General features: G+C 36.8%; 1 protein-coding gene across 7 annotated transcripts in view; it reads right to left on the minus strand.

Annotated features, from left to right (window-relative positions):
- Nucleotides 1-27,042, minus strand: part of LOC126367027 (four and a half LIM domains protein 2) — a 206,715-nt gene that overhangs the window by 35,337 nt on the left and 144,336 nt on the right. For 3 of the 7 annotated variants that reach the window (XM_050010402.1, XM_050010398.1, XM_050010401.1), the window contains one exon: nt 804-1,004. In XM_050010402.1, the coding sequence (XP_049866359.1) occupies nt 804-1,004 (201 nt within the window). Of the gene's footprint in view, nt 1-803; nt 1,005-1,843; nt 2,188-12,731; nt 13,114-13,291; nt 14,055-27,042 lie in introns of those variants that run through there. The other 4 variants (XM_050010403.1, XM_050010399.1, XM_050010400.1 and 1 more) reach the window with 4 other exon arrangements.

Raw genomic sequence — 27,042 nt, forward strand, 5'->3', positions numbered from 1 at the left:
CCCACTGTTTAAAAGTTATTGTTGAGATTAGAGATAGTCGTAATGATGACAGAGATAACAGTTTATAGATTTACGAGCTTTTCTACGTTGCCAAAGTCGCAATAGACAATGCAATTGTTGTTTATTATACTAGTTATCATATTTTGCAATCGATAAAAGTCACAATAACAATTCAAATTTTTATCACAGTATCTCACTAGCAAAAACACTTTAAAACAATTCATAAAATAATGTTTCTATTCGAAGATTTCGAAGTTAATATTAGTTATTTAGCAAAAATTGTTTTGTGATTTGATCTCCTCGACGTATTTATAGATAAAGATGAGTCGGTCCTGTTTTTGATAGTTCACATGGTTTGTGGAGCTATAAATGTTAGAAATTTATGGTTGCATTAGATTAATAAGACATCTCAGTGAATTACATTGGACACTGGAACTAATGCAGACGTTACTATACTGTTTAGACTTTGGATAGCTACCACAAAGAAAGTTCAAAACTCATATTTATTGATGTTATGATCATTAAACACCTACTGACCATTACTATTGTAAGACTCAGTAATATACCCAATAACGTATGCTACTAAATACAAGTTGTTATAATTCATCAACAACAACAGCTAAGGACGACCGAAGCCCGTATCCTGAAGCAGATATAAGCGTTTATTTTCTTCCATGATTATAACTTGTACAAGTTAAGTAGAGTCGTCTTGAGGTTGCATATTTGATTCGCAAGATATAAACGGCCTTGACATAATTTTGCTACCAGAAGAGATACACGATGAAGTTCTTGATGGGACATACCTTAGAGTCGATGCCGATGATCTTGTTGCATTCCTCGCAGCCGTTGGCGAAGACGCTCTCGTAGCACTTGATGCAGTAGGGGTGCTCATCCCTGAGCACGTACCGCTGGCCGGTGAGCGACTCGTCGCACTGCCAGCAGCAGAAGTGGCCGCTGTGCCAGTCCTTGTTCATCGCCTTAGTGTACTCGCCACTGAAAATAAGCTGGGGACAAGAGATGCCATGGTTAGTAGAGTTTGATGGAAGTTCGAGTTAAGTCTTTTGTGTGGCATTCGATGAGGTGTCATTGGTAAAACTATACGAGTTTTAGGTGGTAGACAATAACCATGAATAATGGCAGTTTTGGGAATCTAAAGACTTTTCGCAAAGATTGCAGTTTGCTGTAGTGTAGCAAGTTATTTCCATAGATATACGAAGGAAATTCATGATTATCAAAATACTGCAAACTTTATCAGAATTAGCCAATGAGTTTTATTTCATGATTGAGGGGAAGTCTGCGCCCAGCAGTGGGAGGTACAAAGGCTATTTATGTTATATTATGATAACGATGGTTGTCAGTGTGCAGGTTCTGTAATTAGATCCTAGAAAGCTTAGCATGCCATCATCGTTGTGTCTCAAAATCATTGAAAACTTTGGTTTGACGAGTAAAAATAGCTTTATTACATTTCAGCATTATCCTTACTACTGCTGCTTGTTCTTGGTGTTGAAAAACTGCTTATTTGTGCATATTTAAAGTGAGTTTATTACTCATCACCTTGAAACTTTCATAAAGCTTAATGGGGCAAGTTCCATTAGCATTCAAGCGGTTTCATTATCATGTTTCATTACGGTTATAAAAGTGCCTATAAATACCTTAGATTAGGTCGGGTATGTGAGGGTGGCCAAGACGGTACGCCTAACATAGTAAACAGAGAGGTCTCGAGACATGTCGCGGGACGCGGGTGGTACGTGCGGTACACGATCGGTAATCGACACTTGGCTGACACAGACACACTGGCGTCACTCACTGCACGGTCAAGGGAGTTTGGCCACCTCACACATACCCATCGTCGTTGCTGGTGGTCGTGTTGGTCTGTTCCACTTCCGTGACGGTGACTTCCCCATCCTTAGACTCCCTGCGCTTGGAAGTCTTCTTGACCTTCCGAGTCTTGCGCTCGGTGGTAGTGTATTGAACTTGTACGTCAACGTCGGCCATGGCGAAGTCGGGATTTCTAAGCGGTATCACTGGACGCGGTCGCGACCCGAATTCGAATGGCGAGCACCGGTGGCCGAATCGCAGGAATTATTCCAGAATGTATAGCGCCGCGGTGGGGGGAGTTTGGGATTTAAATTTGGAAGAGTGACGGAGAGAGCAGGTGCGCGGGCGTCGTTTCCGAGGGAGGACTGTTTCCTCCACTGACGCTTCCACTGCGCGCGAACATCTGACGCCGCCCTGCCGCCCTGACGCCACTGCTTCAGAGCTTATGTAGGGCGCTTCAGTCATATTGCAAAGTTAAGCGTTGCCTTATCGCTTGGCCGAGATTCAACTAACGTTGTTATTATTGGCGAACGAACAATGATTAATGTTCGACGCTTGACCCAATACGCACAATCAAATTATGTATTACAGTTTATGTCTATGGCTTTTGAGTAGTGCGTTCGGTTTTAAAACGAACATAAACGATTATTCTTAATGCATCTTTTATACATTTCAATGTATTGATTTAGAAAGTGTTATTTTTTGGCATAAGGTTCTATTTCTGGCACTTTGGAATGTTTTATTCAAGCAGTAACAATCACAGCATAAAGCAGCGTACGCGCGGTTAGTATTTTCATTTTGGAATTATATCACTATTATATTACAGAAAAATAAGAACGACTTTTGTTTTGTTAATTTCAAAAAATCAGATTCTTGTGATGACGTTTTGGAGTGATAGTAAATTATTATTAGTAAGTAAATTCATAAACATAAAATAAACAGCCTATACCTATACGTCCCAATGCTGGGCACAGGCCTCCCCTCAATCAACCGGAGGGGGTATGGAGCATACTCCACCAGGCTGTTCCACTGCGGGTTGGTGGAGAATATAAGTATAATAAATTCATATAAAACTGAAAATTCTGACATCGCGTACGATGCAGTAAATAACGTACATTTCGGTTTATGACTTTAATGATAAATAAATTCAATATTTTATTAAATGGGTACCTAATTTGTACATGTAAGCAGTGCTATGGATCGAATATACAAGTCCTCAAGGTTAAAACGTCGATTGTCAAAGTTTTTGCCTTATCACGATGTCATTTTGTAGCTAATTTGCGTCAGTGTGCCAAACGCTAATGAGCTTAAAGACACGCTTGAAATCAACCCTTTGGAACCTGCGCCAAGTGACGTCTCAAACCAAAACATGTGTAATTACGTACCATAGAGAACTTGTTTTTAAATGTTCCATTATTCGAAACTAGCCTCTTGTGCATAGAGCATAACGTGCCATGTTTCATTATTTTGGCCACCATTATCATCATCATCAACTAGTTTAGTAATATTGCCGTCTTCTTCTTCTATTGTGTTGGTTGTGAGGTGAATTACCAAGTTGTAACTGGTGTCAGGTTTGTTATTGAGCCGCCAAAGGCCCCTGACATGGTTCATGACACATGACTCATGATGGCCGTGACATTTGTTATACAGGAAGCACTTTCTTCAATGTGTTCATTATGTTAACAATATCTTAGATGAAATGCGGCCATTTAAACAGTTGTTCCATAACAGTTGTCAGTTATCAAACCACCACACCTTCGATGGGATTTAGATTTAAGCGTTCCTCACTCTACAGTTTAACATGCCGTGGTGACAGGGGTGAGGAGGTACTCTGTCCAAGTACTTAATACCATCTGAGGCAAACCTGCAATAAGTCACGTCAAAAAATAAGGAGACATTGATACTAATTTCAATGCACACCATCTAATTTTATTTTAAGTTATACCTGTCATTTTCTTATCCGCCGAACAGGAAAGGAACGTGTAATTGACAAGCATAACATTTATGAAACACACGTCAATTTCATGCAAAAATCTAAAACAACCCTCTAAAATTTTTACATTGCCCAATAACCCGACAGAATTAAGTTGACAGCACACTTCAAACGGTTTGCATACCAGCGCGATATCTATTTGATTCGCCCAGGTTATTCGTTAATTCACTCATTCTTTTTAAAATTAACAGCTGCCAATCATCCGTCCCTTTCCTTTTCAGTAGCTAAGAAAATGACAGGTATAACTTCAAAGAAAATTAGATGGTGTGTACAGGAATAAGCACCACTTCCATGCTATAATAATTTGCCATCATAATATGTAACGACCGTAGGTGCTATAATATAAACTCAATAGCTTTCTGAAACGTACAATAGTCAAGATTTACTTGGCTGTTATTTTCAACTCCTTATACATCTGTATTTGAATTAAAATGAACTCGTTCCTAAAACCATAACACTTGTAATATAAGCACCTATAATAGTAATGAAAGAAGCTTTTTTTTTTTTTTTTTGACGTGACTTATTGTAGATTTGCCGCAGATGGCATTAACTACTTGGCCGGAGTGAAAGAAGCAAATGTTCTCCAGAACATGAAAGGTTTTTAATGTTTAAAACGAATCGTTTCGTACTCAACTCGAACTCATGTGAGTTCAAATGAATGAAATGATTCATACCATCCATTCTTTCAAGTGTAATTAATTAGAAGTATCAAAGGAGATATAAATGACATTTAGATTGAATCAGATTTGATCTACTCATTCAAACAACTGATTTCATTACGACGAAACGCCAAGTTCAATTTAATAAGCGGGTTATTGCGATCTTTGTCTTTATTTCCTTTGTTTTTAAATATTTTAGAGAGAGAAGAAATTGCGAAATATTTTTGATTTATATATGGGACTTGCCTGCTTCGTGCGGTTTGTTATTTCTGTAGCTTTTTTTACTTTCATCGAATATTAGATCAGAAAATTCGTTTCGTATTCTGCTATCTATCTTCTCTTCTATCATGTGGGTTGTGAGGTGATTACCAACCCCATCAACTATTATACGAGTGGTAATCCTACCACTACTACAATAATCTACAGTCATGTTAACGTAATACATCCATCCATCTGAAGCTGAATTCGTGCATCTTTCCTCCACCTGGTTACAAGATTTAACTTATCTGTTATTGCTAACCCGCACGCAATTTCCTTCAGTTTGTTTGCATTCTGTTCTCGTCTAGTCCCTGTCTTGGTCAGCTGCAAGGTCTTGGGCGTCCCGTTCATTCATTGGTTTATTTTTACACAAAATCACATGCGTTTGTTTTACGTCGATGTAAAACACCTGTGTTTCAATACCTTGCATTAGAATGTTATGCTACGTTGCTTCGTTTGATGCTGTCCAAATAAAGAGTGAGCCATTTCCGCGACAGGAATTGTCTTTTTGGCTATGATGCTATGGATAGTATTTCAATACGGAAATATTTGTAAAGTTTTTATTTGTAAGTTTGTTTGTATTATTCACAATTGAGTTATTTCATCCATATTAATTTAGCGTCCAAAGCTTTCACATCGGTCAACATATTTTTTTCAATACAGACTGAAAATTGCTCTAATGATGAATGCAATTGTTCTAATGATGTATAGATAATTAAGATGACAACGGTGACAACGTTAATATTTAGATCTCTAAACGTCTAGCGATAAAACCAGAATTTGTTAAAATTGGGAATCTCACTAAATATAATATATTAGTCGATGCATTCTCGCGCAAGCCGTAAATAAACCCCGATGCAGACGTGCAGCTGACACCGATTCAAAAAACAATAATTTCCGAAATATATATTAGATAATAATCGAAAATATTCGCCAATACTTTTGGGGAATATCTTTGAGTTTTGTGTACGTTTGAGCTGGCATCGTCCAGGGTCTATATTTAGTGCGTGACGAGCGTTACTCCCGAGTCTTGCGTGGAAATAGCATAGAAAGGGGACGAGCGACTGAACGCGACTCCATGTTATAACGTGAGTGAGGTAATGTGCTATAGTTGTGATGCAACTAAATAGGGATACACGCACGACGATAGTAAGACTGAGAAGCCAAGACTTCTCAATGAGAGAACGCGTACATTATATTCTAAGGCCGGGAGCATCCTAACCAAATGAAACTAGCATAATATTGCAAGGTTTTGACGCGAATTCGATAAACGTCTTAATCCGAGGTACGGGAGTTAAGGCGGAAAAACAAGTGACATTAAATATGAATACTTTGACGAGCCTCCTGCGCCAATGCGTAGTTTACACCTACACATGATGACGTAACAATAACAACACGCACGACAAATGTCGATTTTCAGCCGATGTCAGTTTTCTTCCTGTTTTCAACGCCAACTTTGAGTAGTTTGGATCTGTTTGGAATAAAATGCTTTTTGATCCTCTTCCAGAGATATAAGTATACGTATATATGTATTGTTACTTTCACCAAAAATACAATTTTGCGATGTCACGACTAGTAAAACAGAAAAAGGTACCAGCCAAAACTAAAGAACCAGCGACCAGAGACAAATACAAGGTGCAAAACCGTAAAACTCTTATTGGCAACTCACACATATTATAACTGGCCTTCACCACAATTCAAAAGTCGAATCCGAACTTGAACGTTAAAAAACCTCAGACGAAGAATAATAAACTTTCCAATTTTAAACAGCGAAGAATAAGTTAAAAAACTTCTAAATAAAGCACATAATAACGAGTTCTTACCGCGTTTAAATGGGGATATGACAAAAAAAATCAATGTAAAAATTTTCTAGTCTATTTCTATTCTAGTTCTTAATATTTCCCGTCGTAAAGCTATACTCTAACACAATGCTTTAGAAACGAACATTTTGTGGCCTGTAGTGTGCCAGTATAAACGTTACTGTTTCTTAGGAGACCACATAAACTAGAATTCTTTGTTGTACGGCTTGAACTGCGGTTAGATTATGAGGATGTAAAAAAATATTTTATTTTTCAATCGAATTAGACATTTAAATATTAAGTGACCGGTGTTTATATGAAGTCCGCGGAGGAATGTTTCGGAAATTTCGTCAGATTTTTCAAAAAATAACTCATGCTGTTAAAAATAAAGTTTTGAAGGTTTTCCTATAATTATCGTCTATCATCATACAACTTCAGGAAGATGTCGAACAGCGATCACACCGTTTTTATATGCCGCGATGGGAATTACTATTGCGCTTAAGAAGTATTTATTAAGAATCGTATCATTGTCAACAACAGGATTTAGCCAATTTTTCTTATTTCAGCTACAGACTTCCATTGCAGAAGGTCAGATAGTAAAATCCGGACCTTAATCACTAGCAGTGTAATCGCTAGACAGATGATAGTGATGTATTATATAGATTTCTATCACGTATTGCATTCTCTCTGGTCTACCTTGAGCTCGCTGGTTATTCAAATCTTGGCGCCAACATCATACTTGGAGCGGAATGATGTACAATATTTTCTAAACACCTGTCCACTAATTAAAAGTCAACACCCTTACAGATGTGCAGTTTCAAGGCCACTTCAATTTAGACTTTATCACGACAGAGTAAAGAGCGGAGGTCTGCGACAATTGAACGCAGTTGTACTACAGTAGGCAAAGGGCCAAGAGTTGATCAGGTGAGTCAATTGGCTTGTAATCTTGAAATGAACGTCGTATTTACAGGTAAGGCATTATCTAAACGGGGATAGTAGATTATGGTAAAATATTTCGCTATTTTTAGTTACGAGTTTCCCTTTTCTTTTTACGTGACTTATTTTTCACTTCGCGTGATGTAGTTTTTAAAACAATATGATCAGATGCTTGCGAATCTCGGCTCAGAGTATCGTCTCAGAGAATTGTCTTGCCAGAGAGATTATTGCAATAACAGTATTGCAAGTAGCGGAGAGATAAGTCTGTACCTATCAACAAAAAAAAAGGTTTGATGTTAAATATATTTGTCTGACCAAGTAGTCAATGCCATTTGCGGCAAATCTACAATAACAAACAGCTGTAAAATATAATATATCTTTGTGATGTAAAACTTTTGCCTTTTTCCCTGCCCTACACATTTTGTCTGTCAATTTTCTTACATAATGTTTTGATGTTGTTACATTAAAAGAACAAATAAAATTAGCATAGTTTTATAATACCTCTGGGCTTTTTCTCTGGTCTTTCCAGATTCAGATTCTACTTCCGAAACGCGCTGCTGTAGTCATTTTCCGTTTTGTGTGCAATTATAATCACTATCAGAGAACATGATTAGGCCTTATTTTATTTATTTTGAAAATCGAATCTGACATTTCTCACCTTAATTATATATTTATATCCAGTCTCCAAAGACTACTAGTCTGTCGTTTTAGTGTAGATATCCTCTATCCATACAAGCTGTCTTTCAGTTGATTTGAAAGTGAATGTGTCGTATTTTTCCCGACTGTCTTCATTAGGATCTTTTCAACACGTATTAGAGTTCCTTTACTATACCGGGGACAAAATGAGTTGCTTGTGAAAATATAAGGAACCAGCTATATATAATTATAATTCGTTCCTTTTATGTGCCTTGATAGAGGAACTAAGGTAATATCAAAAACGTCTTTAGCAGTAAGTAAACGTGATGAACTATAGTTAAGTTATACATTGTTTGAGGTTTACGTGGTAATTATCATAATTAAAACACATAATACACATACACACACATGGCACTTGCAACAGTGTTGAAATATCGGGAGTCTCATATCCCAGATTAACGCGGTAAGAACCCGGTATTATGTGTTTTAATTATAGTTAAGTTGTCGCGCAGAATATTTCCCTCGCCATCCAATGGGGTAACGCTGAAAGCGTGATGGGCATATTCGGTCGAGAGGTGGTAAAAAGGAGTTTTTAATTGAGCCAGTAGTTAGGTACCTATAAGTAATTTTTTTAGTTTTAGTAGTTTAGTATTAAAAGTGCTGGAAAGAGTAGAAGAAAAAAGAGTCATAATAAAGACTAGAGAACCGGAGAGGAAATATGATTGGTCACCTGATACGACACGATTCCTTTATCAAAAACATTATATTATGGAAATATTGAAAGAAAGAGAGGAAGGGGTAGACCTAGGAAAACATTTATGAAACAAATAAAAGAGAAGGTGCAGGTCATGTCGTATCAGGAGGTGAAGGTTTTGGCGGGAAGAAGAGAGGAATGGCGGTTACTCCACCGACTAGAGCGCAGCTCTTATATAAAGAGAGAGTTTAGTTTTAATTATTTGTAGTTGTTAAGTCTAAGAATATTTAAAAATTGACGTTAGGTTGTTGTTATAATTATTAAAACTTTAAAGAACTGCTGCTATTTATTTATGGGATGTTCATAAAAAAACAGTTTTCCAGAAATATATGACTGTTTAGTGGTCTGTAACAGTTCCTGAACTGAAGAGAACCCTCGCCTTTGATTTAACGCTTGACATATTCAGAAAGTTTGTGGTATAAATGTACTAAGCACGTAACACGTAACACGCACGTAAAAGTAGTATAAGACGTAAGAGCACGTTTTGGCACTGATTACTTTACTTGTCCGATATAAGACGGCTGTGTACTTGACAATCAGTGTCTCTTGTATTACTTCCGTTTTTATATGGTAAAACAAATTTAAGTACACAACTGAACTTATAACGAATTTCTTGTCAGCCCTTTTCCGTACCTGCTGCGTCAAAAATAGCAAGTAAGTAAATGTACCTATTCGTAGTTTTTATTTATGACGGGTTTGAGATTCGGTATAAAGATAGCTTAGGTTTAGGTTTATTCTCGAGATTATTAATATCATGTACTTAAGTATACGAACATGTTATTTTTATGTATATCTCATTACATTTTGTGACTTCTTTTAAATACCTACAAAACCTGTAAAGCGGGTCATACTACGGTGAAATTTTCGCTATAGTTTTTTCACATCAAGTTTTTGTTACGTTTGACGTGTTTGCTGTTTTCTATTATAGAAACAACAAAATGTCTCATTTAAAATATCAGTCCAATATAGGCCTTTTACATGCACGCTATTAATAACCCGGTTTTATGTCATTAAAGGTCGCAAACACAGAGCGTCATCTTTATTAAGACAGAAGTGGGTCGAGGCAACACGCACCATCGGATATTTTTGGCGGGAACACGCATTGTGCAACACTTTTTGATTTTCGAACACGAAATAAGTTCAGGAATTTATTCGTGTGATGCTCTGTCGCGGAGCCACCACCTCCAATTCAGTTGAAAACGATATAGATTACTGTACGTACCATGTACATAGTGTACGTGAAAAGATTTTATGTGTACGTGCTATAATTAGAAAGAAAACAACAAATTAAAGTGGCTTCGCTGGAGAGCATACTCCCCAGCGGAGCCACTCAGTTTGCATACTTCGAGATGTTTTCTTCCTGTAAATTGTAGTATAGTTTGATGTACGTACTACGTACATAGTGTACGTGAAAAGATTTTATGTGTACGTGCTATAATTAGAAAGAAAACAACAAATTAAAGTGTATATGACGGCATGAACAAAACGTGAAGCGCTGAAGATTTTAAGAAACAATCTCCTTGCGAGAACTTTTTATCTATGCACAAACTACTAAGAGAACCTATTTCAGACGAACGTCTCTCATACAAAACAAAGAGCCTCAGAATTTAGAGTATGACACTTGATTTGACATATAAAATTATATTGCCACACGCAAAAATAATTGTGGGGTTGCCATAGTAATGATATGGCACGGCGTGGCAGTAGTGATAGCTTTAAATTATTTAGATTACTTTAAATTTTGATGACAAGGTTTGGTGACGGATCGGTACGGCACTGACAATTTATGTCAAATCTGTCATAAATACACGGCCGGAAATGTTCATACAAAAAAATTGTACCATAGCGCAAATGTACCGAGTTTAGAAAATGACAGCTACTTCACCCCTCTCCTACTTCATTTCACCCCTCTGCGATCTTCCGCCATCTTGGGACAATCTTAGGTTAGGATATAAACATAGACACAAGGGCAAGCGCTGCCCGCCCGGCGTCCTAACCAAACAAAATCCAAAATCAATCATTGTTTCATTGTAGTTTTATAAATGTAAGTGATCGAGTGAAATTTGCGTTGAATAAATTCCGTAGTTAGCCTCTCAACTAGAAAACTGTGATATCCATACAGTATGAGTGTAAGATAAGTAAGCGAAAAGACGAAAAGACGCTATATTTCACCAGTTTCCTAAAAGTGAGCTAGGAAGAACTCTAGAAGTGCAGAAGTTACAGTGTTTGTGTGATGACAATTTGCGAAGGCTTAGGACTACTGGGAACAATTGTGTTTGCCATGCGGATTGCACAAAGACATTTTTGTTAAAAACTTTCCGGGTCTCTCAAGATTAGCAGTGTTATTATAAACAAAATATTAAAGGGTACAGATGTCTCTAGATTAGAGAGTTTAGAGGAAAGTTTGCCATTAATGCAAAAAGGCATATTTAAAATAATAATAATAAAGCTCTATTTCAGAAAAAAAATCCATAAAATATAAAACAAAATTAAAAAATAAAATGTTATACAAGTAAACTGCAGTCTTTTTTTTATAAACCTTGTCATCAAAATTTAAAGTAATCTAAATAATTTAAAGCTATCACTACTGCCACGCCGTGCCATATCATTACTATGGCAACCCCACAATTATTTTTGCGTGTGGCAATATAATTTTATATGTCAAATCAAGTGTCATACTCTAAATTCTGAGGCTCTTTGTTTTGTATGAGAGACGTTCGTCTGAAATAGGTTCTCTTAGTAGTTTGTGCATAGATAAAAAGTTCTCGCAAGGAGATTGTTTCTTAAAATCTTCAGCGCTTCACGTTTTGTTCATGCCGTCATATACACTTTAATTTGTTGTTTTCTTTCTAATTATAGCACGTACACATAAAATCTTTTCACGTACACTATGTACGTAGTACGTACATCAAACTATACTACAATTTACAGGAAGAAAACATCTCGAAGTATGCAAACTGAGTGGCTCCGCTGGGGAGTATGCTCTCCAGCGAAGCCACTTTAATTTGTTGTTTTCTTTCTAATTATAGCACGTACACATAAAATCTTTTCACGTACACTATGTACGTAGTACGTACATCAAACTATACTTCAATTTACAGGAAGAAAACATCTCGAAGTATGCAAACTGAGTGGCTCCGCTGGGGAGTATGCTCTCCAGCGAAGCCACTTTAATTTGTTGTTTTCTTTCTAATTATAGCACGTACACATAAAATCTTTTCACGTACACTATGTACATGGTACGTACAGTAATCTATATCGTTTTCAACTGAATTGGAGGTGGTGGCCCCGCGACAGAGCATCACACATTTATTCGTATTTTTTTAATACAGGTTTTGATGACGGCCGGAAAGGAATGTCTTCAGTTTATTAGCAGAGTCAAATCACTATTTTAGGTTTTTGTACTATACTTAGCTAATATTCATTTATTGTCCTGAATGTTTCCGTTCAAATATTTTACTTTTTAGTTCTTCTTTTAATATTTTACGAAAAATATGTACGGTTCGTTTAGTAAAAGAGAACATATTTTGGCTCTGAACCCAAAGCAAAGTCTATTGAACTTCAAATTTCAAGGCTTATAGATGTAGGGATAATTGTTTGTGACGATATTTCTGGTTCATATGGATAGTTTCCAGTAGTCTGATCATCATCACAAACAATTCTAAAGAAGCCATACCAATTAGAGCCTAAAATACAATTTTCCTGTCTAAAAGGAAGATAGTACAGTGGATTCTTAAAGAAAACAAACATAAAAAAGGGGAATATATTTTAATGTTGTCACAATCAGTCATGCTCATCGAAGCTGTCACAGCGTGCTGTATTAATCGAAGCTAATCTCCGGAGTTACCCCAGAAATCGTCTACATCGTCCTCCGTTACCTTCTCTTTCGCATCTTCTTTCTCTTCTTCGAAGGAGCCTAGTTTGGGCATGTCCTTGAGCTTGGGCTTGAGCTCTACGACGTCCTCGGGGGCGGCGATGTCCCACGAGTCAGGTCGTCGTTCGTTCGAGTTCTCTCTCGACCGACTTCTGGAATAAGAACGCGTGGCTAGATTAGGGGTGCTCCCGAAACCGCCACGTTCGCTGCTCATACGTTCGAACTCCGCTTCCTCGAGTGACGTGAACATCTTAAGTTCCTCCTCGCGCGACGCCCGCGATTCTCGCGACGAGGTCGACGACGAAGAGTGACGCTTTTTGAAACTTCTGCGCCTGCCACTCGGGTCGCTTCGTTGCAACGGTCGGTACTTTATCCCATCAAGAGATCTTAAACAAAACAACATGATTCGGTATAGTACAGGTGAACGATGTAGTTGGAGGTAGCTTTCTACTCGTGCGGGTGAAGATGGAGCCATGAACACTCATGATGGAGGAGCTACTACTACAGCGGGGTGAGAGCGACACTACGGGTGATCCGTGCCCGACAACAATGAATATTATTAACCTTAGAAACTCTTCGCTGTAAACTTTGACTCCTCTCGCGTCGTCGTCGAATGATTGGAAATGTATCTCGGGCAGTGTTGGTTGGTGGGTGCTGGGGCTCTTAGGGCGGTATAGCCAAGTCAGTTTATTAGAACCCTCGCTTTGTTCATCTCCCTCGTCACGCCCGAAAGAACCTTCCGAAAAACGATGATCTGAAATATTTTCAGAAGTAGGTGATCTGTTTCGTTGTCCAACACTGAACGATTCTGATGAGTTGGATATGATTGTTTTCGTTTTTGTCGGCGTATACCTTTCAGTCCTGTAGTCACCATTCGCATGAGAACTATTAGAGTCGACGGAATCTTGACCAAAGCTAGATATTTTAGTCGAGAAAAGAATTGCTGTGGAATCGGGCTGGCCATCGTAGTATTTGACTGCGGCTGATTTGAGTTTTCCGTTTTCGTCTTCGGTGAGGCAGAGGTATCCCTGGCCACATTGCCTGGTCCAATCGACGGTGGAGGAGGGGTTGGCGGACTTCTGAAGCAGCTTGGTGTAGTACTCGACGAGCTCGGTGAAATCGGGGTCCGTGTCGGGCACCATGCCGTTCAGGATGTGGTTTATGAACTCGATGGCTTCATGGATGCCCGCATATGAAATAATAGCGGATATAGCTAGTCCCATTTTTACACAATTTCCTTTGCACACACGATACTTTTAAGGGGGCGGAAGGGTGGGCCTTAACGTAGAGGGTGTCAGGGGAGCAGGGATGCAGCGTACGCTAGGACAAGACTGTAACAACTGAAATTAAAGTGATATAGTTGCCAAAGATTTGTGTCCAATTTAGAATTGAGCTTGGCTGTGAAGCCAGACATCATTACATTTAATCTGGGAGAGGAAGGTCGAAGTGGCCGAGACAATGAACATGATTCGATCGGTGATTGATTCGTGTCTGCCTTTGTATATCGTGTCGCTCTGACGTGACACATTGCAGCTTTCGCAGCAAAACGCCAGAACAATTTCAGCTTCTTGCTAAAATAGAATTATGCAACGATTCTTATGATAGTCTATTTTTGCATTTGGCATCAAGAAGGCAGTTAATTTTTGGTATAGCAAATGGGGCAACAATTAAATTAATGTGTTTTGTTCGTAGTTCCTACCCATTGCCCAGAATCTGTCATTCTTTAGCTGAAATACTTTTGTTGTCGTTTGTTATTTTCTGCCATACCATTAAGACATTTTTATTGAACGAGTATACCTGTTATGGCTCAAACTGTTTCTTCTTTAACTAGAATCACATAGAATCTACATAGAATGCTTTTGAGCTCCCTCAGTATCCTGAAGGTGTTTTCTTATAGAATTGACTCACTCACGCTGAAGAATGCAATTTTCTTGTGACTAACATAGTTTGTGTATGTTACTTAACAAGTGAAAAGTTTCCTAAAAAATACATCTCAAGTTATGATCGTATTTATCTCTCCAGATTATTCTAGAAATATCTATAATTCTGTACATAACTAAGATTTAGTGTGACGTGGGCTCGCGAGTTATGACAAAGTAATTCTGGAAGTTGACATTGAAACTGAGACTGAAGGCTGCAAATAGTGTTCGATCCCATGCTGTGAGTCATCGACCTTTAAGAACGGATCCTTTAAGGACTTTAATTACGGATTCTATATTTGAAAATTAAAAAATAGTACCTACCTAGATTTCACAATTGGAATTATAAATATTGAGCAAAGAACAACAGACAGAACAAGTAATAAAATGTTATAGTTAAATAGATTATCCAAAATTAGAGATTTTTCTTTTATCTCTACTTTGTGTACGAATGTTATTACGCTAGATTACGTTTTGTTTTGCGAAGAATTTAAGTTTAAATATCGTATTGTTAATTTTAGATAAAATATGTCCGTTAAAGTTTTGTTGTTTATCGTAAAGTTTTATGTTTTCAGTTTTTTACAGGTAATATTTGGTTTGCTTTTAAGTAACTTGTTTTCTTGTACATTTAGTAATTCTGGACATCTAGATTCTACCTACTTTGACCGGAATATTGGTATCTTTGCTTAATATTGGTATCTAATATTTTTATCTGTTTTAAACGCGAGCTCTATTAGAGGAAAAACAATATTGTACAATTTCTTGTCAAGATCTCAATAGGGAAAATTTCGGATCTTCAGAAATTGGCTTGCACGTTTTTGTTTTAGATATTTTTACTTAGTAGCACAGATGGTTCGACCATTATAGACGGCGATGCGGCTGTTCACCTATCCCGTTGGCCTAACGGAAAGCTCGGCGGTCAGGTTTGGGAACCTAGTTCATTTTGCGATGGATATCTTCTGGTGTCCTTCTGCACACGTACCCAAGACGGGTTGATTGAAGCGACAATTTTTGGACGAAAACCACGCGATTTCTTATTTGGACTGCAGCCAACAGATAATTTGATTGTCGGTCAGTGTGCAAAATGCTAACGATACTGTGTTTTCTGCGAGTTCATGACATTTTGTTTCTTTTATATTTTCTTTGACAATATATTTTTTTAATTATGCTCTAAAAGAATGATTTGGTGGCGACCTTAAATAAACGAATGAACAAAAACGATTTCTGATTAGATATTAGGTAGGTACCTGCTACTGAAAACCATTGAATGCTAAGAAGAATAAAGGAAGACCTGCCCATTTTCTTAATTATAATCATATCATTTATTGTGTACAACATGGTAGGAGTTTGGTAATAACAGCTGTTTGTAACCTAAATACCATGCACAGAATACATTTCATTTCATTTCAATATAAGGTGAGTAACACATATGGACCCGGATTGGGCACAGCAATTTAAAGAAGAGTTACAACATATTGTTTAGGCTTACACATAATAAATGAGAACAAGTATACATAATTTAGACATAAAAGTAAAATAAAACTACTAATCATTAAAAAACTCCTGCAGAGTATAAAAACTTTTGTCATGAGCAATATAATGTACCCACTTTAGGACTCTGTCGCACTAACATATTTGACATTTAGTGAGACTTACAGTTCAATTTGTCAAAAAAGTTAATGTGACATGGTACCAAAGTGTATACATATTAATGCTCGTGACCGTACTGTTTTAAACTTCTTTTGAAATTATTTAAATCGGTGATGTCTTGCAAGGATTTTACCCATAATGTCCTAGAGCCTTGAAAACTCCAAGAATATACGTAGTAATATTTGGAAAACTCAAACTGCACAATCGCTGGGCGTACATGTAAACTTGTGGGGAAACAATAAATATGACGTGTACCAAACAAGCCAACAAGACCTAAATAGTTTGTAAGCTATTACCGAGAGCTGCACACGTTACTCGGCTGAATCGGCTGTTAAACTTGTCGTTAATGTAGTTATAATCCACATTCCATCTTGTACTGGCAAGTCGGCATTGTATATGCCGTGGCCAGATCTTAGAATTGATCATTTCATGATGTGCTCGATCATTTCATGAAAAGGTCATATTTCATGAAATAGAATACCTATATTTATTGGTAAGTTGTACTTATCTAGCTGTTGTATATTTTGTACCCGCAATCTTTCAATTTGTTTATATTTTTCCTCACCTTATGGTTGTCTGGAAGAAATCGCTTTAAGCGATAAGGCCGCCATTTGCCATTTACTTAGTTGAGAGTCTTTTTCTAATTATTTCTTTTTATTTTGGTGCAATAAAGTGTATTTGTATTGTATTGTTTTGTAGAATATCACTGGTTGGCCACATCATGATGTAGTTTGACCAGATCAATGAACACAAAACGTTTAACGACATGAGCAACTAAATGCATGATTACTTATTACCAAACGAAACACCTTATTTTTCGGATAATCAGGTGATTTCAGCCTCCAATTCCTGGGACATCAAAGGACAGTCCCAGGAAGAAATTTTGGTTATACGTGTCCGGGAATCGAACCCAGGACTCCGAGTCGTGCTAACGCTTAACTACTGGACCACGGAGGTAGTATGCCGCCGTGCACACACATCTCTTTTTTATTTATATCTATACGTAGGTATTAGCCGGAGTTTTAAACATGTAGCTATTCAAAACATAGAGGAAAATCGTCATTACTATGGTAGAATAAACAACCCGAGTCATTCAGCACGATCCATCTAATTAGAGAACTGTGACGTAGGTCGTAGTGACGTCACACGCGGACCGTGTGAAGCGAGATTAAGGCGCGTTTACAATACATGTGCAAAATAATATGTTGCAGAGAAAATTCAAATCGAAAAAATTCTGACTCGGACGGGACTTGTACCCGCCCTTGACAGGAGGTAGAGCCGGTGGTGTAATTATTAATTATTATTTATTTAAATCAGATTACAAGATCCATTAATTTGTTAGTAACAGACTTAGCCTATGTTAAAAAGAAAAATAACAAATAAAAAATAAAATTAATGAATAATGCCAGACATTAAACTCATCGAATGGTTTTGGATGTCGAATCGCCCTGGTTAACTCGCTCGTCGCTCGTCGTCGTGTCGTATCTATTTGTTCGTATTATTTTATGATATTTTTATGTTTATGGTAAATCGTATTAATGTGTATTTATTGTAATAGTTATAATTTTGTAATACTAAATAATTATATGTTAGTAAGTATAAGTAGTATGTATCTATGTACATATATACCGCGATGTCCGTGGCCTCACTCGGCAGGGCCCGCAGAATACCAGCGTCTTGGCTCACGCCGCGACTTATGCTGAGCGAGGTCCTTTTATTCCGGACTCCACCGCAGATGATCGGGCCGTCAGTGCGTTGCATTTAGAATACTTTATTATTATTGTTTTTATGATTTTGGTTTGTTTTTCTTTTTGCTTTGGTATTTTTTTTTGTCTGTGTACTTATTGATTTCCGTGTGGTTTCTGTCCTGTGTTAAATGTAATGTACCTGTCTGTCTGTGTCTGTGGTGTCCGGAAGTAATAAATGTTTCTTTCTTTCTTTCTTTCGTCCCGGCTTGACAAGAGCTGCGGGTTCAAGTCAGATTTTTTTCGATTTAAATTTTCTCCCTGTGAGTTTCCTTACGCACGGATAAGTGCTATAAAAACAAAAATCATGACCTCCATGATAATCCCCCCTCCCCCGACACATCCGCCAATGCGCCATTGACCGCAAATTAAAGCTACTGTAAAATTATCTTTATTGAAATATAATTACTAATTGTACTGAATTAATCGTTATGTTTAATGGCTGGTACTTTAATATTATCTTCCAGCTCTTGTGTGTAATGATGATGTAAACGGTGTAAATCAAGATCACTAGTGAACACCAGCCTAGCGTGGACGAGAATTTGGGATTCACTCAATTAGCTGGATTCAGACTCTAACACGGGATATTTTACATTCTAAATAGGCTAGTTTCCAACTAGTCAAATCAGTTACTTTTTACTAAACGTCAAAACACGAAATTATTATGGAATTAAATTAAATGAAAAGGCACACAGTGACGTTAAAGGAGAACGTAATAAAATGTCGCACTTATTATTACGTTTTTCTTGATTAAAATTCATAAATAAGTTAAATAGAAAAAAGAAAAACTTTTTCGCTTAGTTTTAGATGTGTCTTTATTTAGTAATCAGAGTTTAATAATTTATCTTAAACCTAATTTATTGCACCCGGTTACCATACTTTGCACCAATGAGCTATTAATTTATCTTAAGTGCAGTTTTCACTAACACAGTTGGCTCGACCATTACGTATACACGGCGATACGGCTCACCTTTCCCGTTGGTCTAATAGAAAGCTCGGTGAGATGTGGTACTTAGTTCATCTTGCGATGGATGTACCTCTGACTATCCCAATTGTGATTTGCTTTCTTTCTCGCCACACAGTGCATTAGGTTACACTGTAATGCTGTATCTACCTTTGTAAATAATTAAATATATGTATGTATGTGTTCAGTCGCATTCTTTACAAGGAGCAAGTCCAAAAATGTACACTCGCATCTCTGTCATACTTATCGGGATGGCCAGAATCCGAATCATATCTTAAAAACCGAACTTATGGAACTACCTTATAACTAAGTTACGTACTATAACGCCAAAGTTTTCTTTCCTATTATTACTGTTACAATTTTTAATAAGTAAGCAATGTCTTTTATAAATTAACATTTGGGTAAAGTAAAGAACAGTCATATTCGACAATCGTATTTATCGTAATGATGGTGGCCTCCGTGGCCCAGTGGTTGAGCGATGGGCTCACGATCCGCAGGCCCCGGGTTCGAATCAAAAAATCACTTTGTGATCCCTAGTTCGGTTATGACATTACAGGCTGATCACCTGATTGTCCGAAAGTAAGGTGATCCCTGCTTCGGAAGGCACGTTGAGCCGTTGGTCCCGGTTACTACTTACTGATGTAAGTGAGTAATCATTACACCTCACAACCCACACGATAAGAAGATCGTAATGATAACATTTATTTAATCCAGTCTGGGTGATATTGCCACCCCTTACACAGATGGACTAAGGCTGTTACGGGATGGTGGCCAAGGGATGGTATGCGATATCGAGACAGACCACCAGCCCGGTGGTCGGATGACATTGTGAGGTACGCAGGAAAGCAAGGGAAAGGATGGTGTGAAAGAAAGGAGTCCTATACCCAGCAGTGGGTAGATATAGGCTGAGTAGACAAATAGAAGCCAATCTCACAAAATCTATTCCCAAATTTCCGGTCCCCCTACCAACATTACATAACCACTAACAAAAGAAAACACAACATAACACCGACACCCAAAACATAATTGTCATAAACCGGTAAAATCCGCCCAAAACAGGCGAAAAGTCCAAAAGCGATTCATGTCAAAGGCAAGGTCACAGTGAAAGTCGGCGCGCACGCATCGTAACCCGACACCAGCGACGCGCGCGTGCCGTGCGCAATGGACGCCGCGCAGCGAGAGGGAACCACGCACAGTATTATTAGATTGGTATACCTGTTGTGTTTGAGGTGTCTATGTCTCGTCTAGACATGTCCATATTTTGTTAGGTATCGAATGAACTGGAGAAACGCAAAGAAAAAATACTATTGTTTTAATTTGTAAAAACGTGATACTTAGTTTGGATGACATTTAAATAAAATAAAATGTAAATAGTAATCATAGTTATTATATCGATACGGTATTGATTACTTAGATGTTTACCTAAATTATGTCTATAGATGGATTTCGCAACGAATCGATAGAGTGCTTACTAGTAACCTGATAAAACTGCTGAACTTTATAAAAACTTTGAAATAATATTCAGATATAAATTCCTCCACAACCTTCACTGTAACGTAATCGGAAATGTGCTAAAATTTTCATGAACGAGGACAAACTAGATGCCTGACCGGGTATCGAACCCGGAACGCGCAGTTCGGCAGCCCGGCACTCTACCAAGCGCCAGTGGGGACACACAGTCTACTCTACCGCACTTTATTGAAACTAAATGGCTTCAGTGATATATTTATTGTGATAATTTTCGAAGAAAAAAATGTAACGCTATAATAAATTGTTATGTGTCTACTTAGATACAAATGCCAATGACCTCCTGAATGCGTTGTCTACAGACTATTAGGTCATACTCCATGTCTCACATACCTAATTAGTATTTAAGTAGGTATGTTGCTTTTTATTACTATCATAGTTTATAAGATTTTGACGAAGTCCGAAATAAGAATGGGTATTTGAATTTAGATCTGAATGTCATAATATATTCTAAATACCTAGAAATTCATTTAGTACTTAGAAGTTGAAATTGGAACATTAATGCATTTTCGAACGTCTTATTACTTTTTGATTTAAAAAATGTTTTCGAACATATTTTTAAACTTTATTTTTTATAAAAGTCGCACTCTAAATTGGAGTCCATATAGAGGTAATATTTATTGCGCCAATCTATTTAAAAAGAGTGTTTATCTATATTTGTTGTTCTTATTACGAATAATAGCGTTCAGTTTTTTATTGGTTGTGTGCGAGTTTGGCGCGTATTCTGGTAATAGAGTTATATACGTCTGTTAATTCTTCGTGATCATAATTTATGTAGTAATTAATGTTTTTATACCATCACTTATTAGTAGGAGCGATGATTGAAAGCACAGGTGGTATTATGAAGCTTTTTAAAAATAGTTTTGCTTGTTAAAAAGTCTGTGAATTGTTACTATGCGAGATTGTTGCTCATTGTCTATTATTAGTAATTATTGCCGAGTTGAATTTTAAAACCGTTAAGGTTGGTACTGAAATAAATGGCTCCTTAAAAGTAACACTTATTCCAACAAAACTTCCTGCCGTTGATGATTAAATTGCTAGGTTCCCGGAAGACAAATTTTCAATCAGTCAAACTTCTATTGCATCGAAGTTCGGCTGGTCCAAATACTGACAGATATTTTAATAGCCTAAAGGCGTTTAATCCAAAGGATCACTTTGTAGGATTAAGTTGGTTCTTCATAAGTTGAGTAAGCCTAATACTGACTGATCTGCTTTGCTTAATGGATTACCTACTCTATGACAAAATAAACAAACTGAAACCGTAAAATGTCACTTTAATTGTGACAGAACTAAAGCCAAAATTCTCACAAATCATCGAGATAAATTCTTACTAATTACCAATAACTATTGGCAACATATTTTGTTGTTGAGAACATTAGACCACATATTTTCTTTCAAAAATTTCCGAACTGTTTCGAATGATGCCATGCCAAATTGTTATGGCGATCACACGGGCAATTTGGGTAATTATTAATATGAAGTCTAATAATTTATTCGACAGTTCGTCTCGTGACGACGTAGGTATATTGGCGGTAAATTACATTAAAATACTTTCTCCATCAAGACTCTCGTAAGCCTAAATTTAAACTATTTTAAACAAAGTTGAATAAGTATGGTAATGATAACTCCATTTATCTCATATATATATACATAAGCAGCCTATATACGTCCACTCCCTCCCCCAAGTATTTATAAATTAATATAAAATTCTCTCCAGTAGGTACCTCAACCTCATCACACTAACCACATTTTTCATCGTAGTATAAAAGACACCGCACTTCCGTTCTTTAATTCCCAGATTTCTTATTCTGTTATTCTTGGATGAAATAGAAATAATAAACGGTTTTTATAGTTTAACTAAATAAAGACTTCACAATATTCAGATTCCGCGCGTGTATTGCCTAGCGCCATCTAGTAGCGAGTAGCGGAACTTTTTAAAAGCGCTATTTTGTAGAGGTTTTAAATAGAATCAAAATCGAATGACGAAAAATTTTGTTTAAATTATGGTTAAAATAATATTAGATGTATTAAGGTACATTCAATGTAAAAAGTAGATGTAAGTATACTTCAAAGTTGATTAATTTATACGGATATATACCTAATGGATTTCTACCTACTTGGTTAAACTAATTTATTATTTATGGGCTAGTAGAATCTAGTCACAATCTTTAGCTATCGATATTAATGTGAAGTAAATGAGTGCATGGTGACTTCAAACGACTCAGAGCTCAGTCTACCCCGCCTACGATTACCCGATTATATAAATGAACACTGATTTGATTTGGTAATTACTGTTCACAGCCTTTATTGATAGTATACCAGATATTTGTAAAAAAAAAACACTTATAAGTACCATGAAGTCAAACCGAGGTTTTTAGTTAAAACTGAAGTATTCCATACAAACATTAAATACGAGCAGTTTAACGGTTATGTAATTATAATTTAACAATCACTTTTTTTTCTCGGTTAATTCCACACCATATTAGTTTAAAAACTAAACATCACTCACAATAACTATCTTCCTGAAGCGTGGTTTCCGAACGCACACAATTCACTAACGCGGTAAACTCGTTGGCGCGTAAAATTCAAAATTCGAACGGAAATTGCACAACGCGACACGATGCCGATATTACTTTTTAAATATATTTTCTAGTATTGGCTTTTTAATTTTTCTTTTTTAATTCGGAGGCAAAGGCTGGAGACTTATCCCGGTAGCTGTCGAAAGAGGATTGAGTTCACGTTGGCTACGGCTATCCGGTTAAGAGTGTCGTGTGTGTGCGTCAATTATATTTATTACATCGAACTAGCGACTATAAACAAGCGACAGAGACTTCAAAGCGATCGATCGCTATTTGGGAGATCGATGAACGAATTCCGCGCTTTGGATTAGCGAAGCCCTGGCAACAGAAAGATAAAAACATCTGGTTTAAGGTAAAAAAGTACATTTTAATACAATCAGTCCTCTAAAAGCCTATATTCCTATCCGTCAAATATTTTAAACTTTCCATAAATATAAAATTAATGTAAACGAGTACAATACAAACTAAAGGAAAGTAACGCGCATCCAGTGGTAAGTACGTAAGTACTATTAAAGTTGACGAAACCAATACACGCAATCATCATTAATAATTTATAATTGCAATCCATTGACTTTATTTTAATTAGGTACACATTTATGCAAGTTCCGGTTGAAATACTTACCTAAAAAATAATTGCAAGCTGTTCCATATAAAAATGTGTTTTATTATAAAAGAATTATCTTACGATACGTACCTTAAAAAAAATTGTTATGATCACTGACCACTCAAAATTAAAAAAGAAAAAAGTAAAATTTCGTTCAAAAACGTGGAATAAATGAAAGGTATTTTATAGTACCTAATGAGTGTCTACAGATCAATATTTATTTAAATCAAGTTTAACACAGGCACAGGCTAATATCCCGATGTGCCTATGACTACTGCCCGTACCAGAAGTGGTAAGGTGCGAACTACAAACGGTCAAACAGTTTATTTTAGCCGCATGCTTCGCATATTTCAATATCGGTTACCACGTACATTCACTAATTATATCGTTTGTGGATATTAGCGGTTCATTTTGTATGTATTACTACTTTTTACATTTTAGTTTTTTAAAGAATGAAAGACCAAATATCATACACTATGAGTGTGGATTTTGTCTTATATTCCCCGGTAACCATAGACTACTAGAAATAAGTTCACTTATTTTTACAGAAGCCACTTCTTGTCTGATCTTTCAATTAGTTCCAAAACGAGAAGAAAAAACTAGTTAGGTCATATACTTCCGAAATGCTTCTCGGGCGCATGTGGGTTTCCTCACTATGTTTTTCTTCATCGCCGAGTTAATGATAGACAAAAAACTCACGATAGCATTACTGACTCAGCAGTGAAGGAAAATATCGTGAGGAAACCCGAGTCAAGACACTAGCTATAAATTAACTGTATTTTAAAAATTAATCATTTTAAGCGATAAACCGAGGAATTGATTGGTTTTGTGGGGTTTTTATTGTAAAAATATTTTTTGTATCTTTATAAAAACTAAACATTTTTTTTTACTTTTTAAAGAAAACTTGCAGCTGGAAGTTATTAGGATTTGCTACGAATATTATGGCTGAATGCATTTTATGTTTTTGTTTTTATAACCTAATTAGTTACTGAGCAATTATTTGAGTATTATATTACTGCGAAGACTACAATTTTGCGGTTGTTAAATTTGCAACGGCTGATAAAGTCGTGATCTGTGACTTGCCATTCTCGGGAATGTTCCCAGCAGTAAAAAGGCGCGAAACTTATGTATAAAAAGACCTTTGTTACCAAACCTAACCTAACTTTTAGGCAGATAAGACCAGAGTATAGAATTTCTGGTATATTTATTTTATCCTCCACCTTTCTGATCCTTTTTCCAAATTCCGTTCCTTTTTTCCTACGAATCCGTTTCCCTATCTTTGTCTGTGGCAAATGCGCAAGCCGCGCGAAGTCAAAACCTAAGAAAAAAAAATACCAGAGTACAAGAAAGAACAATTTGAAAAAGAAAAACAGGCAGGCTTTATTATTAAAGAGTTTTTACAACGAGAACATTCCCATTCCGAGAACATTTCACGGCACATCGCTGGTTGTGATGTGGGCTCGCTAACTAGGCCACCAGGTTTAGTCCCCGGCGATAATTCATGAAGTGCATCTACTGAATGAATGTGAACAGTTGCAACGCATTAATAATATCGTTGGGTGCTCGATTACAGGCCGGCAAAATTTGTTTTGCTGGTGGTGGAACTTGGAACTATTACTTTTTTGCTCAACTGTAAAGAAAAACCCATTTGAACTATACCATATTTAACTTAAGATGAATATTATATACAGGCTGTTAGTGATATCGTAACGAATACAGGGGGGGATGATTCAGACCATGATTCTGAGTTAATATCTAGTGGAATTATCCGTCACAAAATTAATGTCTTCCTTGTTCCTTTTTCAAATTATTTTGAATTGTATACCTACTTTTGCGATGAAAATTACACTTGATATTAACTCAGAATAACGAGCCGAATAATCCCTCTTAGTTTTCGTTACGATGTCACTTACACCCCGTACTAGTACGTACAGATAGCCATACAAGTACGTATGGGTGTTAGTGACACCGAATGAATACTGAAGGGGATGATTCAGACCACGATTCTAACTTGATATCAAGTGGAATTTCCTCTCGGAAAATTCATGAAATTGTTTGTGTTTTTTAAATTATTTTCCGTTCTATACTTTTGCGACGGAAAATTCCACTTGACATCAACTCTGAATCATGCATGGGCTCAATCATCCCTCAAAGTTTTTGTTACGATGTCACTAACACCCTGTATGTAATTTAGACCTCCTGATTTTGATGCCCTTGCCTGTTTAATTTAAGAGACAAATCGTATGGAATCCTAGTGAGACAGTGCTCTTCTGAGCTCTGAAATTTACCTGCAAATGCCCATCCCTAAGGGGATAAACGCGTGATGTAACGTTGTGTTATGTTCTTTATTATTTTTTTTCTTGGTTTTCTATTTTCATTTTGTATCATTTTAAATTTTAATGCTCAATCCTATGACAAGCCGCCATTGCTAGCCCTTTGACGACGTAAGTATTACCACTGTGTTACCATTAAATTGGCATCTCCAACATTCCAAGGACGTAAATTTTATTATTGAAAATTAAGTGAATTACTGACTAATGTATTTAATTACTATTACTTGTCACATATATAAAAATAATTAAAACTGTAAGTAAATCTTTTACTAATAGTTCAAAAGTTTCCTGCAAAGTAAATGTAAAAACATTGGTCGTAGGTAATTTATTTTTTACGAACTGGCAACACAGGGTGGGATGACGTCAGCTGGGCGAACCTTGAAATGTGAACTGTCAGGCTTTTTAGCGGGAAACGAGAACGGGACAGTTGCTTTCTTCATTGAATAATCTAAATAATTAATACGAAGTGGTGTTTTGTGGTTAATGATCGCATTAAGTTAGTCGGAAGACATTCGCGAGTGTTATTACATTGGAGTATTCAATAAACAAAGTGTATCTGCCTATTTTCGCTTCGTGCTAGGAAGCCGCTTCATAGCTCAAAAGTTTATGCGGACTTTTGAGTTAATTCGTTTGGGGTTCGGAGTAGGAGTCTACTCCGAGGGTGGGGGCTTAGGTTTCATCATCATCATTCATCACCTTTCACCATTTCATTAATCATCAAGAAAAAAAAAAATACGTCAGACATGGCTGTATGGGCATAGTTCCCTTTGCCTTACCCTTCGGGGAAAACCAAACCAAAAAAAAAAAAAAAAATGTGAACTGTCACTTTTGAGCATACCTGGTTTTCTTATACCATGGATATTCCTCTCTGCTGTCTGGTAGATTTAGGGGAGCCCTGACCCAAAATCACACTCAAAATTATCTTTATTTACTGGGTAACACAGTTACACTTTGAATGTGTCTAATTGGTACTCATAATGGTGCTAATTCCTGT

Source organism: Pectinophora gossypiella, chromosome 5, assembly GCF_024362695.1.
Source record: "Pectinophora gossypiella chromosome 5, ilPecGoss1.1, whole genome shotgun sequence".
NCBI classification, from domain to species: Eukaryota; Metazoa; Arthropoda; class Insecta; order Lepidoptera; family Gelechiidae; genus Pectinophora; species Pectinophora gossypiella.